At 38.6% G+C, this 15714-nt stretch overlaps 1 protein-coding gene across 7 annotated transcripts in view; it reads left to right on the forward strand.

The window, feature by feature from the left end:
• The window catches only part of LOC112455208 (neurotrimin), a 175304-nt gene that overhangs the window by 127398 nt on the left and 32192 nt on the right, over positions 1-15714 (forward strand). For 4 of the 7 annotated variants that reach the window (XM_025017013.1, XM_025017006.1, XM_025017037.1 and 1 more), the window contains exon 2: positions 6326-6415. In XM_025017013.1, the coding sequence (XP_024872781.1) occupies positions 6326-6415 (90 nt within the window). The remainder of the gene's footprint in view (positions 1-6325; positions 6416-15714) is intronic. The other 3 variants (XM_025017030.1, XM_025017041.1, XM_025017022.1) reach the window with 1 other exon arrangement.

Below are 15714 nucleotides of genomic sequence, written 5' to 3' on the forward strand. Positions count from 1 at the left end.
TATATATATATATATATATATATATATATATATATATATATATATATGTATAAAAATCAACAAGAAACTTTGACCTATGTTTTTATTTTATACATTTCATTAAAAAATTATTATTTTATATGCTTTTTTGCTCAGTGATTTGCCTCTGCTTTTTTAATATTTTTAAAACGAGAATGTTATTCTTTTACAATATCGCTCTACATTTATCTCTGCCATGTTCTAATTTTATGTTCGTTTGGTAAATGGATTTCTGTAAATCTGTTTATATAAATTATAATTAAACATACGATAAAAGAAGCGTGATATTATCCATATGTTTTCTTTTATAAACTATATTTTTTCGCGTTAAATAAAATATGGATTTTTTTATTAAGTCAAAATTTGTGGATGCGAAAATGAAGTCTCTAATGTACTAAGTCGATACCTTGTAAATTCTATGACTACGGAATTGTAGGGAGATTGTGAGAGGCCTTAGAAACTTGCCCCTAGCCCGAAGCGAACTATGCTCCGCTGCGGATAAGGGCACATTACTTTGATTCATCTATTATTTAATGGGGGCGCAAAAAGTTAGAAAAAAGAGAGGGAAGAAAGGGCGGTAAGTTTAGGACAGGGCATAACCATTTTCGCTCCTTTACGATGGCTCCGCTTAATTTGCTCCGCGATTGCCACTTCTACGCTTCCGCGAATGAAGACAGCTCCGAGATCCAATTTTACCTAGTTTTTCAACCTGTCGGTACGTCGGAGTTAGTACCTTTTATTCCTGCAGATCTTATCTTTCCCCTTTTCACTGTACCGTTTTCCCGATCCCGTTGCACCTCTTCACCTTCTTGGCCATCCTCCACTCTCGGTCTTCGCGTTACTTCTGTTTGCAACTTTGCACCTCTCTCTTCTCCAACCTATAGGAGGGAAATCCAGGCAGTGTATAAAGAGAAAAGGATTAACATGGTTGGAGTGTAAAATTAAATTTATTCCTCTGCAGATTTCCGTGATATCCTTAACCTCTCGAGATTCGTATATATCTTTGTAGCCATTGCGAATATCCGCGCTTTGACGTATTTTCCAATAACTGAAGAAGATATTAATTAAATTTAAAAGCTGAATACGAGGTGCAATTAGCGGAACTCCAAGGCGCGCGGGATTATCGAAGATTATTTTGAGTTTATAATTGTAAGCAAAAGCATCATTAAAATAAGAGGAATTGCTTTATTCTTTTACGAGTAGTTTGGACGTTAACTATGAAAGAATACGGTTTTAGTTTTCAAGTTTCCCCATTTTTATTAATTAATTAATTAATTTGAGTTTTAACGGGGTAGAGATGTTCACTGATTTAATATGCGAGCGATACGCGCTAGTTGAGTATTTTGCCTCTCCGACCTTTGTCTTTTTAATCCTCCGTTGAATTTTATCTCAGTTGTTACGGTCCCGCCGCTTGAATTAGTTAAAGAGCCTATCGGAAAAGTGGCGACAGACCGGAACGAACCAACTTGGGTAAAACACTCCTTTGGGTGTATAAAGCTGTATTAGGCGTCGTATCTTACTTCATCGTGCAACTTCCTAGTGTCGCTTGGAGACTTGCGATCCTTCGGGGATTTACATGCGGTCGAGAACCATTGAGCGGGACAAAGTGAATAATCAATGTGTACAAAATTATGTTATGTGTACCATGACTTTCATTATCCGCGGAGAATCAGCGTTCTGGAAGCGGGAACGGTACGTTCAAGAGAAAATGTTATACGAGAAACGCGGAAATATTATTGTCATCCGTGGAAATATTGCTGTCATACGCATTTTGAACAATAAAGTTAATCCAACTGAAAGTGCTCTTGGAATAGTTGGAAGAAGGAAGTTAATACTTATCACATAAAATAATATCGCTGGATAAAAAAAGACGTAATCTGCTTTCACTTTTCATTGTCTTATATTTCAATTTATTTAATTCGATAATGAAAACAATGAAGGACTATTAATTATATCTAGATGGAAAAATTATTAAACACACAATCCCTTCTGCAAATAAAAGATTATATTTCCAGAGAGTCTGATAATTATTTTAATTTATATCCATATTGCTCTTGTGAATATGTTACAATTAATTAATATGAATCTTGCGATAGCAGATTTTCTCTCGATTGGTTTATATACATATTTAGACTTCTCTTCTACATATCAATTAGAAGTATTATACATAGAAATATAAGAGAAATAACAAGATTATTGACAATAAGTTTAATGTAACAGATACGATTTCACAAAGACCGATAAACGACAATATTTTATAGAAGAGCAACGAATAAAATACAATGCGAAGAAAGTAACAATAATTTGGTGGAGGTCCCTCGATTTTTCAACCGGGTTCATTATTCTTTCTTGCGACTTTCCTCCCTTTTTTTAACGTTCCTTCTGGTATTCCGGTTTCTTGATAAATAGTTCCTGGCAGTTTGACCTTTCGATGTGAATTCACTAGAAAAGACAAATCGATTCCGTTCCCCAGTGACCCGATCGTCTGTAACAAATATTACATTGTTCGATAACCGTCTACAACGTTTTTCCGTTTCTTCCGTTTTTTGAACGTAATAAAGAGCTGTGCAATATTAACTGTCTCGAATCCTGTGTTTTTTAATCGGTCAGAACGATCGACTGATCGTTGCTCAGACTTCGCGCGATATGGAGAACGACGATGTCACTTTGTATATAAAATTTTTCAGCATGCTCGCAACTTTTTTCACTCACTCTGCATACAATGTAATCCTATGGTCGTGTTACATTGCCACGTAAAGCGCAGGTTACGTTTCACGGAGCTTACGTGGCGGAACGTAAAGTAAATACCGCAGACTTGAATAGTCTGAACTGCGTAAGCCGGGCGTAGCATACCGCTAGCTAGCACGTATGTATCTACGTCGCTATCACGATGAAAGGCTGAAGCTCCGAAAAGCTGTCTCCTGATTGCGCGTAACCGCGCCCGGCGCCAAGATTGGTCCATTAATCTTACCACGGACGCACGCGATTTCGCAGTTTCATGAAGAGGCTATGTCCTATATAAATGCCGCTCGAAGTATCGGCGCCATAGTGCAGAAAATGCAGTTGTGCAATTGCATAGTGGCGGTTGTACCAGTATCGAATGAGAAAAAAGAGCGCGCGCAAGAGAGAGAGAGAGAGAGAGAGAGAGAGAGAGAGAGAGGGAGAGAGAAAGAGAGAGAGAGAAGAAAAAAAGCAACGGCAGAATGGCTCGTATGCGAACTCCAACAATGAAACCTTCCTTAGCAGTACACCGTTAGCGAAGCTCGCGAACGGAACAACAGTCGTGGTCAATGGATGGAATTCAGTTATCCAAGTTTGAATGTAACAAAAAAATTGAAAACCCACTAGAATCACAAAGAAAAGAATTTTAACAAAAGTATCATAAAGTATAAAAGCATACTGTTGATATTTCTGTGATTTTTCTCGCGCAGTTAATATTGAATTAGGAAAGATTTTATATGCGATGTATTATAAACGTATTCTAGATATATATGTATTAAAACTATAAAAATAAATAGTATTTTAATGGCTTAATTCGACGGTAAACGCTTGCAAAATATCTATGTCATAAATGAATTCCTGTAAATTCCCTAATAGATTTATTTCAAAATTAAACGTTTATCGTGAAGTTATCTCGTGGAAATTATTATAAATTTTTTGCGCAAAGTCAAAGTTAAATGAAACAAAGCATTTCGACAGATTTATGTTTGCTATTAATTTATTGCAACGCGCCGCGCAATTATTCGCAGTGCGTAATTGTAATTTCAAATTTTCACTTGTGCGCGAAAGACACAAAACATGCGTATATATTGGCTCTTACAAATTTACATTTCCCTCGTGTAATCTACTACTCTCGTGCTCATAATGCAAGTAATTTTACTCTCTGTCATCTGCGAATGTAATTATCCTCAAGTTGCTCCGTGGCTCGCATTTATGAGACGCACGAAGTTATATAACTATTGGGGAAGCACCGTCACTGAACATCGTTAAACTCGCGACAAACGGTTGTCATAATCTCCAAGTTTAGATAGTTTCGTCACCTCGAATTCGCTGGAAAATATTATAACGTTATCACGCGTTACCATCCACAAAATTTTCAACGATTCGTATGCACTGACCTACATGTTGCAAATATTGTGTAAACAACATAGCGTATATTATATATATTTTTTTAAATTAAGATAAACTATTTAATTCTGAACAGAATATATAAATTGCTAATGGCTCCGAATATTCTAAAGAAATGGATAAAAATTGGGTAAAAAAACAATTTTACAGAGAAATTTTTATCGCATTTATTTTTTACGCTGACATCAGTTTTACAAGTGTAAGATGCAAAAGACTATAAACAAAAACATTTTGACAAAGCATCCATATATCTTTTCCAGTATAACACGCTTTTAAAAAGTAGCGAAAACAGAACTTTTAATGGAAGAGCTTATATCTTTGTTCACAGAGATTCATCTTCCAAAAAAAAAAGAATTATGAAAAACCTTATCGTCATACTACGTTAAAAATTACAATTGGTGTAAAAGTTAACAAATATAATAATTGTTGGCTAAATGTATTTATTTTATAGATAAGTTTAAAAACTTTGCTCTGATTCGACCACAGGTTAAGATGCACTTGCGTGTTATGATTTGTTTTTATTATCGATAGATTTAATGGCTATATATGCGAACCAGAGAATGTCAGATTTATTTTTCAACCGTATAAAAAAGAACCGTGAGGCATTTTAACACAACGCGCTGTAATTTTACACTAGTCAGAGCTGGGCTCGAGAGTCACCACCATAGTCATTCGAAATCCTATTTTCGCATAGTGTAGTGAGCGATTGTAGAAGGATGATCAAATGAATGACGAGGCCGTATCGAGTTTCGTAACTTTTAACCCTCGATCAATAAATTTTGCGCTGTATTATAAATTTTTTTGCAAGATTACTTCGACTAGAACAGTCAAATCGAATCACTAAGGTCCTTTTATCGACCATGACAAATCTCTATTTTCTATAAATTTTTAATCAATATTACTAATGTAATTTTTGAAATTAAATTTCCTTACATTCATGATTCATCGTGCACGTGAATTCTTTCCTATAGATAAAACTCCTTTAATGTGATAATAGATCAATAAATTTTGCGCTGTATTATAAATTTTTTTGCAAGATTACTTCGACTAGAACAGTCAAATCGAATCATTAAGGTCCTTTTATCGACCATGACAAATCTCTATTTTCTATAAATTTTTAATCAATATTACTAATGTAATTTTTGAAATTAAATTTCCTTACATTCATGATTCATCGTGCTCGAGAATTCTTTCCTATAGATAAAACTTCTTTAATGTGATAATAGATTAATGCACTCTTATGATCATCGCGTTTTGATGCGATAAGGGAAGATAAATTTCTCATAAGTCACATAAGTTGTGCTTTCAAAGTGACGCGCGTCACTTGTGAACGGCGTAAACGATGTTCCTGGCGACGTATGCCCGTGTTCATCGCATGTCACGTGTCACCTCGATGCACCATCTCGCATATAAATCTATGAAACTGTTTCAAAATGACATATTGCGGACAAAATATCGCTAATATGTGTTGTTTCATCTCGCCAGCGTGACAATTCATATTCATACAGTGGTACTATGAGAAGTACTATCAATTTTTCTAGGATGACTATCAATTTTTTTATGGAAAATCGATGGATATTAAATTACATTCTCGGGTGTTAAAATTAACGTTACGTTTAACAATAAGTGCAGATTTTTTGAACTTATATCTTCTACTTTCACATATATGTTTGTATGATATAACGAAATGACACGAATAGAGTGTTTTATAACTTATGATATTTTGACTGCATTGTTTTTTAGATTATAAAAGAAGATTCAACCGTATTTCTCGATTTTACAAACAAATATTTTGGAACAGATACGGGTTGAATGCGGTGCTGTTAGCGTAGAGTAGGTATTCTCTGTACCAGAATATTCGTCCGTTAATCGAGTTCACGAGTAATATCAGAGTACTCGAAAATCACGGGTTCGATTTAATGGATTTCGATTAAACTGATTCGCAAACGTTTTTGATCTAATCGGATTTTCGATATGTTTCACGTTGGCACGCTCTACGATCTCTGATACTGTTTCACTGTTGATATATCGTTGTTATGACAACCTCGTGCAAACAATCGGGGTTTTTAGAAATTAATTTACTTTGAAATAAAATTCTTTATCAACTGCTATCTTAAATTTTTGCGATAGTCAATCTTTGAATTCTCTATAACGTCTCTTGCACTCTTTTGTGTTACAGGACGACAAGCGAGGAATCTATTACTGGGACAAACATCGGGTCATCATCACGGTACGCAGGATGCATCATTATCGGACAGTTACAATAACAGTGAGTGACCATACGTTGACGAGCGCAATCCAACTGGAAATCACTAGCGAAAGCCGCTAGATCCCGTGGGATGTTGTGGGAATGCACTCGATGTCGAAAATCGGACTCGCGTGGCTGCGCGTTGCGAGTGTCAACCGGGACCGAGCATTATCGTCCTTGTTGTTTGCGTTAAAGGCCAAAATAAACTAGGAAACACCAGCGCTTTCGCGTTACGTTAACGATTGCTGCACGTGTACGGGACGCACACGTGTGTGTCGACAGATATTGTACGTGGAGTCGCGGGCACCTCGTGAAATGGGCCATTTCGCGCCTCGGCATATCCGCTTGCTTGTAAAATAACTTTCCCTCTCCTCCCTGCCACGCGATTCGATTCTTTCCCGCACCACCGACCTCAAGCTCTTTTCGATATTATACCGCGACGTTAAACCGACGGTGGGCTTATCACCGTATCGGGTGAGCAGATTGTTTTATATGTATAATCTCTATTGAAAATAATCCCTTTTCCCCGTATACGCGCGCGAATGCTGTCACCTAATAGCAATGTATTTTTATGCCGCCCGTTTTTTGTGTCACATATCGATCATTACGAAACGGTGAGCGCTAATAAGTTATTTTTTGTCAAATCGCATGATGGCTGCATAATGCAAGCAACAAGCTATAAATGTTATTCAATGGACAGCGCACGTCAAACGTTTGGTAAAATAAAAAGCGATGCAGTCGTTTCAATTACGAGTTTCGTTATTGCATATTAAAGAGTGACATATGCATAATCATTTAGAGTGAAGCATTGCAATTTTTTGTTATTGTACATATAAAACGTGACCGACTTACGCTCTTATAGAACCAGAGAAGGAATGTCAGCTGCTTGTATTGCGGTCTAACATGTAATCAAAATGCAGTATATAATAGCTGCGATATTAATACCTGCCACTATTCGAATCCATTTTGGCTATTTTGCGCTTCAGAATTTACTGATATTTTTTTCGCGTTTGCTTTTTAAACAAAAAAAATAAATGAACATATTTGAAAAGAGGGCGATTGCCATCGATAATTGTACGTTTGTGAAAATGTAATCCGTTTCAGTATTGAACTTCTGCTATTGAACTTAGGCTTCTGTTACAATTATTGTATCTTTTATTGGTAATTACAAAAATGGGAGAACATGATCTTATTTTGCAAATACAATTTGAATATCGAATGAATGGCGAGAATATCTATATGTAAAAGTTATTAAATATTTGATTTTTATTTCTCGCTTTATCTGGCATGATTATTTAATTTTTTAATATTTAATATTGTGGCTACACAGTATGTCATTTCTACGTATTTTTGATGTCTTACGTTCAAAACATATATGATTATCTCGTTAAACATAAATTCTCAATGGACATATTTTTACGATTAAGTACTGACAAATGTTAAAAGTATTGATTCCCGCAAATCAAAAGTAATTTTTTCTGTTCTCGCTCGGTATAGCTAGCTTAATGACCATTTGCATGTGTCTTACCGCTCGATATCAGAGAAGCACTCTGGGTAGGGGTGATTCGGCGAACAGTCAAATCCCAACGTCAGATAAAAATATATATCAGCCGCGTCACAAAAGTCGGATGAAATCTCGCCCAGCTCCACCACATCTCTCACTCATCTACCCCTCCCCCCGCCCTCCCATTTTGCCCGCTATCACCCGCTATCGCCCTCCTCGATTCTCCACATTCTCGCCTTCCTCGTCACAGGATTCTAGCCTGGTTTTTTGTTCGCGAAAATCCGCGATGGAACCTCCATGCGGAGAGAAGTTTCGGTATGCAGTAGCTCTCTAAGTGCCCCTTCCCCGGCCTCTCCGTCGCCATCCTACCGTCTCTTCTATTTGCCCGTTCCGCGCCGCGCCGATCGATATCACCGACACCCGTGATTTCAAAGCCGGCTGCCGGCTGTCGGCTGCCGGCTTTCGTAGCGGGATGGAAGGTAGCAGAAACGCGCGGCAAGACGCAACGTCGGCGTCGGTGTTCCATGGAACACGCGCGAATCATTCGTCACAATGGTGACGTGCTGCCGCTCGACTTGCACCTCCCTTGCTGTCCCCGCAATTTCTCCCGTTCCGAGGGAGAGAAGTCTATCGCTACGCCCGTACGCGCTCGTTCGACGTTTCCTTCCTTCCTTCCTGCCTTCCTTCCTTCCTTCCTTCCTTCCTTCCTTCCTTCCTTCCTCTCCTCCTTCCTTCTCCCCTTCCCGTCCGATTTCCCGCTCCACCTGTTTCCCCAACGAAGAGAATTCCCCCTTCGCCCAAAACGCGATCTCACCGTCGTCGTGCGCGCCGAGACTAATCGGTAACATGGGCACTCGGGAAATCTTACGATCTGACCAATTCCCCGGGAAAAGGAACGACAACTCTTACGCTCCAGGCGGAACCGACGTTTCTTTGCGACGTTAATTTGCGATGTTTCGCTTACATAGATTTCTCGCGAGATTTTTAATATTATAGATGTTCTTTGCGTTGCATCGGCGGTAAAAACACAGAGGGCAGTGCATCGGTATGACGGTAATGTATGCACATCCATGCACGAGCAGAATCTGCGAGCATAAGATCGCGAATGTAGATTCTACATATATTATATTTGTTTAGATTCTAATTTGCGCGCGCGCACGTTTCTTTCGACATAACGTTATGATTGATTACTAGAATTTTATTAAATTTTATTTCAACATTTTGTTATGACGTGAATGATAATGAGGACAGAGATAATTTCGTGTAGTTGCCATTATCGGATTCATACCGAGGTGAAGCGAATTCACTTTACAGCGCATGACCCAAAAAAGTTTTAATCATATCGCATTAATAACGTAAACTAATCATGCGCCAGTTAGACTGTTAATTAACTGTCTCCACTGTCGGACGGATGATGAATAATTTAATGTTTACGGTTCGTTTGCACCCTAATCAACCGAGTTGCCTGCGTTAAGCGGGCAATGTGGGAAGTTGGGGTTGTTTAGATAAACCAAGGAGATGGCATTATTTGAAGAGAAGTTTACTCGTCGTAAGACAATCAGATTCGTAACTAGACCTTGCGCCGTGAATAAGAGCTGAATAAGATCCGGCTGTAATTTGCGGAAATGAACCGATTGTCATCTCGCTGATGTGCATGCGCGAATGACGATATAAACCGGAGAATAAACAAAGCTAACGGATACAATTTCTATCAACCAGCAATGTATATAATTATTAACAATATTGGTAAAGTATAAATGTTTATAGAGACTAAATTTTAATTATTATTTTTATTCTTATAATTTTTTATTATTAATTAAGCCTAATATTTTTATAAGGTTAAATGAGATCAATTATAATATTAATAGAATACTTGATCTTTAAAATTAAATCTTATCTCAAACATTTTTTGTAGTTTAATATCAAACAGAGCCATGCAGGCGATCACGTTGGGTGAATACAGATTATCAAAATTATATCGCAATAATACAAATGAGAGAGTTCGTATTAACGTGACTATATATATACATATATAAATACAATAATCTTTATCTTAATCTATATCACGATCGCGTAATAATAACATACGTTGTATTACGTATGAATGCGCGCGACACAAAATTTTAATAGCTCTAAAACCTCGCAAACCGGGCATACCGTATTGCAAATAATATTTGTTCTCGTTAAGAGACAAAATCAAAGGCGATAAGGGAATAAGGGACGGAGTTAGAGACCGAGTATAAGAAGACCGTGCTTGAATCTTAAACTAACCGGCACGACTACCGGCACATTTCGGAGACGAAGTGCTCAGGCGCGGGCATGAATATGAATGAGTCCGCGGGGTGATATTCTGAAGTGCGAAATAAAATAATTTCCTTCGTCGTAGCTCTCGCGGCTTCGCGTTGCCGCGGAATATGCACGAGGCCAGGCACACGGCGTCATTGGGAGATGCGCTGGAGGCGAGAAAGAAGAGCATGGGAATAAAGTACGACGAGTGATGAACGTAGAGGAGAGACGCGTGAGATCCGCGAGCCCGTTTCTTTATCGCCGTGGCGAACGACGTTTCTCTCGCGTTTCTACAGCGCGATATTCTGTCTGTCGAAATTTCCGACGGTGGTCTGGGAGCAAGGGGGATATATACGCGGAAACGAGACGCGGGAGAGAGGGGGGGGGGAATACGCTACGAGTGGTGAATAGTTAGTAAACGTTAAGTAACCGGCGCTGTATCGACCTGCCAAGTGTGTGCGTATCGGATTTCGACGACGACGGTGGAGATGGCGGCGGCGCAGCGCGGTGCGGCGCGGCAGCAGCAACCCCGAGGCACAATTCAACAAGATATTACATTTAAACGGGACTTTATTTACTCAGCCGACTGCGTTACTCCTGCACCGCGGTACGCGCTCCCATCCCCTTCTCATCTTTTCTCTTACCTACTACGCGTTTCCGTACCAGACGACACTTCCTGCGGCTATTATCCAGCGTGTCGCCCGTTCCCGTCTCGTTCCCTCGCAGTTATTCCGCCTACAAATCGCTACCAGATGGGGAAAATTGAATTAGTCAGGGCCCCACACTTGTAATTATAGCCTGGCCGCCCATCGCGACCGCTCTACCCACGGTCTTACCACTGGGTCTTGCTATCTCGCTTCTACTACTTCCGTCCGACTTACCGCGCGTACGGGACCGCCGGTAATAGCAGTAATTTTTCCGACGTTAATTTCATGCAAAACTTTCTAGCTTCGGTCGTCGTCTAGATCGCGAATGGTCGTTCTCTCTTTCTCTCTCTCCCTCTCTTTTTCTTTCTTTTTTAATTTTTTTATTCTTTGAGCGCAAAGTGAATCTGTACGCGCGCCAACCGGAGGTGGCAGAATCGGGGCGGGAATATTAGAAATATTGGCCGAGTATATTTTTCGCCGGAGTCACCCTTTCCGCAACGCCTCCGAGGGGTGGGTTTCACGTATATATGTCACACGGCACCCTTAGTGGTTCCCAGCCGTGCCTCTGGAGTGCTTTTAAAAATAATGAAGATCACTTTCTCTGCCCTGTTATTTTCTTTTTATCCGACCTCCCTGCTTCGTCGAGCTTTCCTTTATTGCCTGATTTATCGCTTGACGTTGCAGTGTTAATATATTTTCCGTGGGATTAAATCCTGAAATATGACGACTTCGAAACCGAGACTGCTTACAGTTCTGCAAGAATGTAGATTTTGCGAAAAAATGACTAATAGCATGCCGTTGAAACGAAGATATCTGCAAAACTTTCTTACGCGATAAATAGAGATGAGATAAAGAATCCCTTAATTTATAGAATTTTTTAATATTTCAACGCGAATTTCTCTCTCCTCGCCCCACTTTCCTTCATTAGGTTTCATGCTAAGAGATATGATGGCAAAATTTAATAACGTTGTTTTTCTTCTTATGTACACCAGTCTCTTTATCTCCTCTTTGTTTACACAATTTCCATCCTCTCTTTTGAAACGTTGTAATTACAGCCAGTACTTTAGCTTACAAATGTCAGAGAAAAGGGAGTTTATTATCCGAGAGAAAGCAAAGAAATCTGAAGGACTTTGAAATTCTGCAATATGACGCTATATTGATGATTAAACAGTAATTATTTCCTATCTTAATTTCTCGAGCGTGAGTTCGTTAAAGCAATCTGAGTGTAAGATCTTCACCGATCTCTGTGTTTAATATAGGAATGTTCACGTCGTGTTTTCCGCTCGGTACATAATACTTGTCATGGAAAGAGCCGGAAGAACAACAATGCTTACTCTGAGAGAGGGAACTCATGACTTTCATAAGTCTTTGTGCGTTTTCCGAGCGAGCTACCCGAGCACGGGTTGCAACTTGTTAAAATTCCATCGTGATTTCCGCGCGAAGCTGCGAAGGTAGAAGCACGTCGAAAGAAACGATGCCAGCACTCGGATAATCTCGTGGCACAGATTATTGAGCACGTTTCGCACAAGTCCTTTTCCGTTTACTTCAGTAAACCAATAAACTCTAACTTTATTTCAGGTAAATCCCTACGAGTTTCATGTTCGAACTATTCGATCGGTGAAGATTTTCTTGTCTGAAAGGCTTGTCGAAGCGCACAAATCGACTGGCTGTATTGATGCGAATATTTATACTCCTACTCAAACATTGTGGCAGCATAAAGATAATATTTTATACATGCAAGTATTTTTTTCTTTTTTAAATATAGTTTACGTTATATTACATATTTATAGAGTGCGGATGAAGAGAGGGATATCTTACACAATTGTATACGCGTATAGGATTTATTTTAAAATAATATATGTCATAATAACCCGAGAAAAAAAATGAGTATAATATGGTCAGATGTAACAATACATTATTACATACGAAAAGATCTAAATAACATGTAACTTTATATGATTATATATAATCAGATCCGAAATTTGGCGCGATATGATATTATCTTCGGATAGATCTTTTTATATCTAATAATGTATTTTTACATTTGACCATGTTATACTTATTTTTTTCTCGGAATGGTTGCTTCGATCGATGATGATCGAACATTCATCATTTCATCGTGATGAGGTTGCGATCAGACCGAACATATAGTTATAGTTTTATTCTGTCGTCGCGTCTCTCTCGTCGCTGAAAATCTACATTCAGCGTGAATTTCATTGAAATAGTTTGCAGTAAAAGTTTATTATTCCCGATTGAAGAGTTCTCCACCGGGTAGGTTCGTATGGACGTCATGCAGCTTTAACCGTTTCTCGAATGTCGCGCGTTTTCAACAGACGAGGGGAAACTTCTCCCTTTCCCTCTCCCTCCCCCTGACAAACGTCTGCAATAGCGCATAGAACAATCGGCAATGTTATCTCGCGTAAGATCTTGCTTGATCGAAATACCTAGCGGAAATGGCCGGTCCAACTGTTAACTTCTTCCCGTGCGCCTCGACGAAATAGTCTCGCCCGATTCGCCTCTGCCGTCCTTCGCCGCAGTTCGCTGCAAAATGCAGATACAGCTGGCAGCCGAAAAGCGAGTCGCAGTTTGGAAATGAAATTTCACGGGAATTTATGATAGTTTGCACAATAAAAGTTACCGTAGCTATCCGCGCAATCGTATCCCATGATAGAACCGCGGTATAACATATATATAGTATAACGGAATATTCGTTTTACTTTACACATCGGATACGATATGCTGTGGAATAAAAGTATACAATGGAATAACAAACGCAAATCAGGATTCGGCATTATGTAATGTAAACGGTGAAACTGTGTTTAATTCTGAGTCCACCGCAGATACCATTCCCAATTTATTAAATTAAACCAATACGTGTTTTTGAGAATTTGTTTCTACAGTAGAAGCAGTATTTTTGTTAACGTTTTAAGGATCGGTTTCTGAAATTATTTTACTTAAAATTTAATAATGTTATATAATTTTTTGTATAATTTATATATTACTTATATTAATTCATTATAATATACAGATTTAAAGTTCTACTCTGAACTCAGCTATTTAATATTACGATACAAGCACGATATGTATATATTTATTAACAATGCAGTAACTATATTTTACATTCTAATTATACTAAAGAAGTTATATTCAGTACAATGCAAATTGAAAAGAAAAATCTGTTTAATATTATATTTATAATTTATTTTGGGCATAATGTAGGTAATATGAGAGAATTTTGCAATCCGTGGTTTCTAATCATCGAAGAGTTGTATCATTATTGTATAAGCGGCGACAATATGGCAACAAAAAGCAAAGAGGTAGACAAAGTGAAGCGGGAACTTAATGAGAAACCATTGAATCACCTTTGGCACCGCCAAACGCTATTGCGGTTTCCGGCACGGTTGCAGAAGGTGATGAAGTGTGCTAAGAAAACACCGAAGTGCGGCTGTGGAAACGTGGATAGACAGACGCAGGGGCGGTTGCCTCCAAGGCAAGAAGCGTGACCCTTAATTTCGTTTCTCGTTAAATCGTTCTTTAACGAGAAAATAAGGCCGTCTCTGAGTCAGAACTCTTGAGATACAAAAATGCGATTTCTCCTTGGCGGTATGTACGATAATGTCAAACGAGATGAGACATAAATGTCGCAAATAAAAAGTGATGTTCTCTTTGTCGCAGTTGTCACATGATAAGATTTCGAATTCCATATAATTTGCCAGTAGTCTAGCATTTCTCTATTCTTCAAAAACACACGCGCTTAAGATATTCAAATTTAATCTTCTATGTATTTCTTAGCAAGATAAATTAACAATTCATCTCACTAAACGTTTTCGTACTTTACATGGCGATTAAACTGACAAGTTATTTTAAGATCAGACAATATATAGCAAATAGCTCTCGCACATTTCACGGTTATTGTCATCTCCGTTTAGATAATACGCGAGCTACGGGGGAGCTCACGTTGAATACCTATTCCAAAACTGTTCGCAGGTACGTGTGACGGCAGAAATTCATATTCATTAACTGCGGACTGTTATGCACGAAATTCACGGTATATCTAGTATGTAATGTATTGTGTCTTTCGAGCGGAGTCGAGTCATATTATTAAGCACTCCGTGCTATACCGACACATGGGCTTACCTTAATCAAAGCTTGTTAATCAGTTTGATAACGACTTTCCGAGGACGTGCTTGCGAATTCCAGCAGTTTCACTCGATTCTCACTCCCATTATCATTAACACGTTGAATACTCTGACGGCCATTATGACAGTGGCATGTCTCGTTGATGCGCGGATAAAATTTAACGTACTATACACTGTATCACCAATCAAGTTGAGACAACGAGCGTATTTACCCAGACTGAAACTTCAAATAGCCGTAAAGAAATTTAAAACGAAATCCGAGAGCTTAAATATTTATTGAATCAACATGAAATGGCGCATTTTTCAATAATGATTGTACAAGACGTAAGAATTTTAGGTCACATAAAAAGTTTCCAGTCTCATCTTCTTGATGTGCACAATATAAAAACTCTCATCGCAACACTTTGAGAAAGTTGGACCTACAAAACCATTTACTCTGACATTTTACCATCGCAATGAATTTCAAGTTGCTTCAAGCGCGTTATTCGTTTTTTCCCTCATTCCCCGTCGCCGTCGTAGGCGCGACAATTAACACTGCGAAGTGTTTTATAATAAAGCACTTGGGGGCATAATTAACACTGTCCTGTATCCGAGCTGTCGCGCTTAAAAGACCTAAAAGTAACTCAAACTTATCTCGAAGCTTGTCGCACCGTTCTGTCTTTCGCTCTCTTCCCTCAACGATATTTTCCACTCCATCCCGCTTCCTTTCTTCTATCTTTCTGTTTCCCGTTCTCTGCGAGTTCT

Source organism: Temnothorax curvispinosus, unplaced genomic scaffold (assembly GCF_003070985.1).
Source record: "Temnothorax curvispinosus isolate PA1 unplaced genomic scaffold, ASM307098v1 QBEX01000525.1, whole genome shotgun sequence".
NCBI classification, from domain to species: Eukaryota; Metazoa; Arthropoda; class Insecta; order Hymenoptera; family Formicidae; genus Temnothorax; species Temnothorax curvispinosus.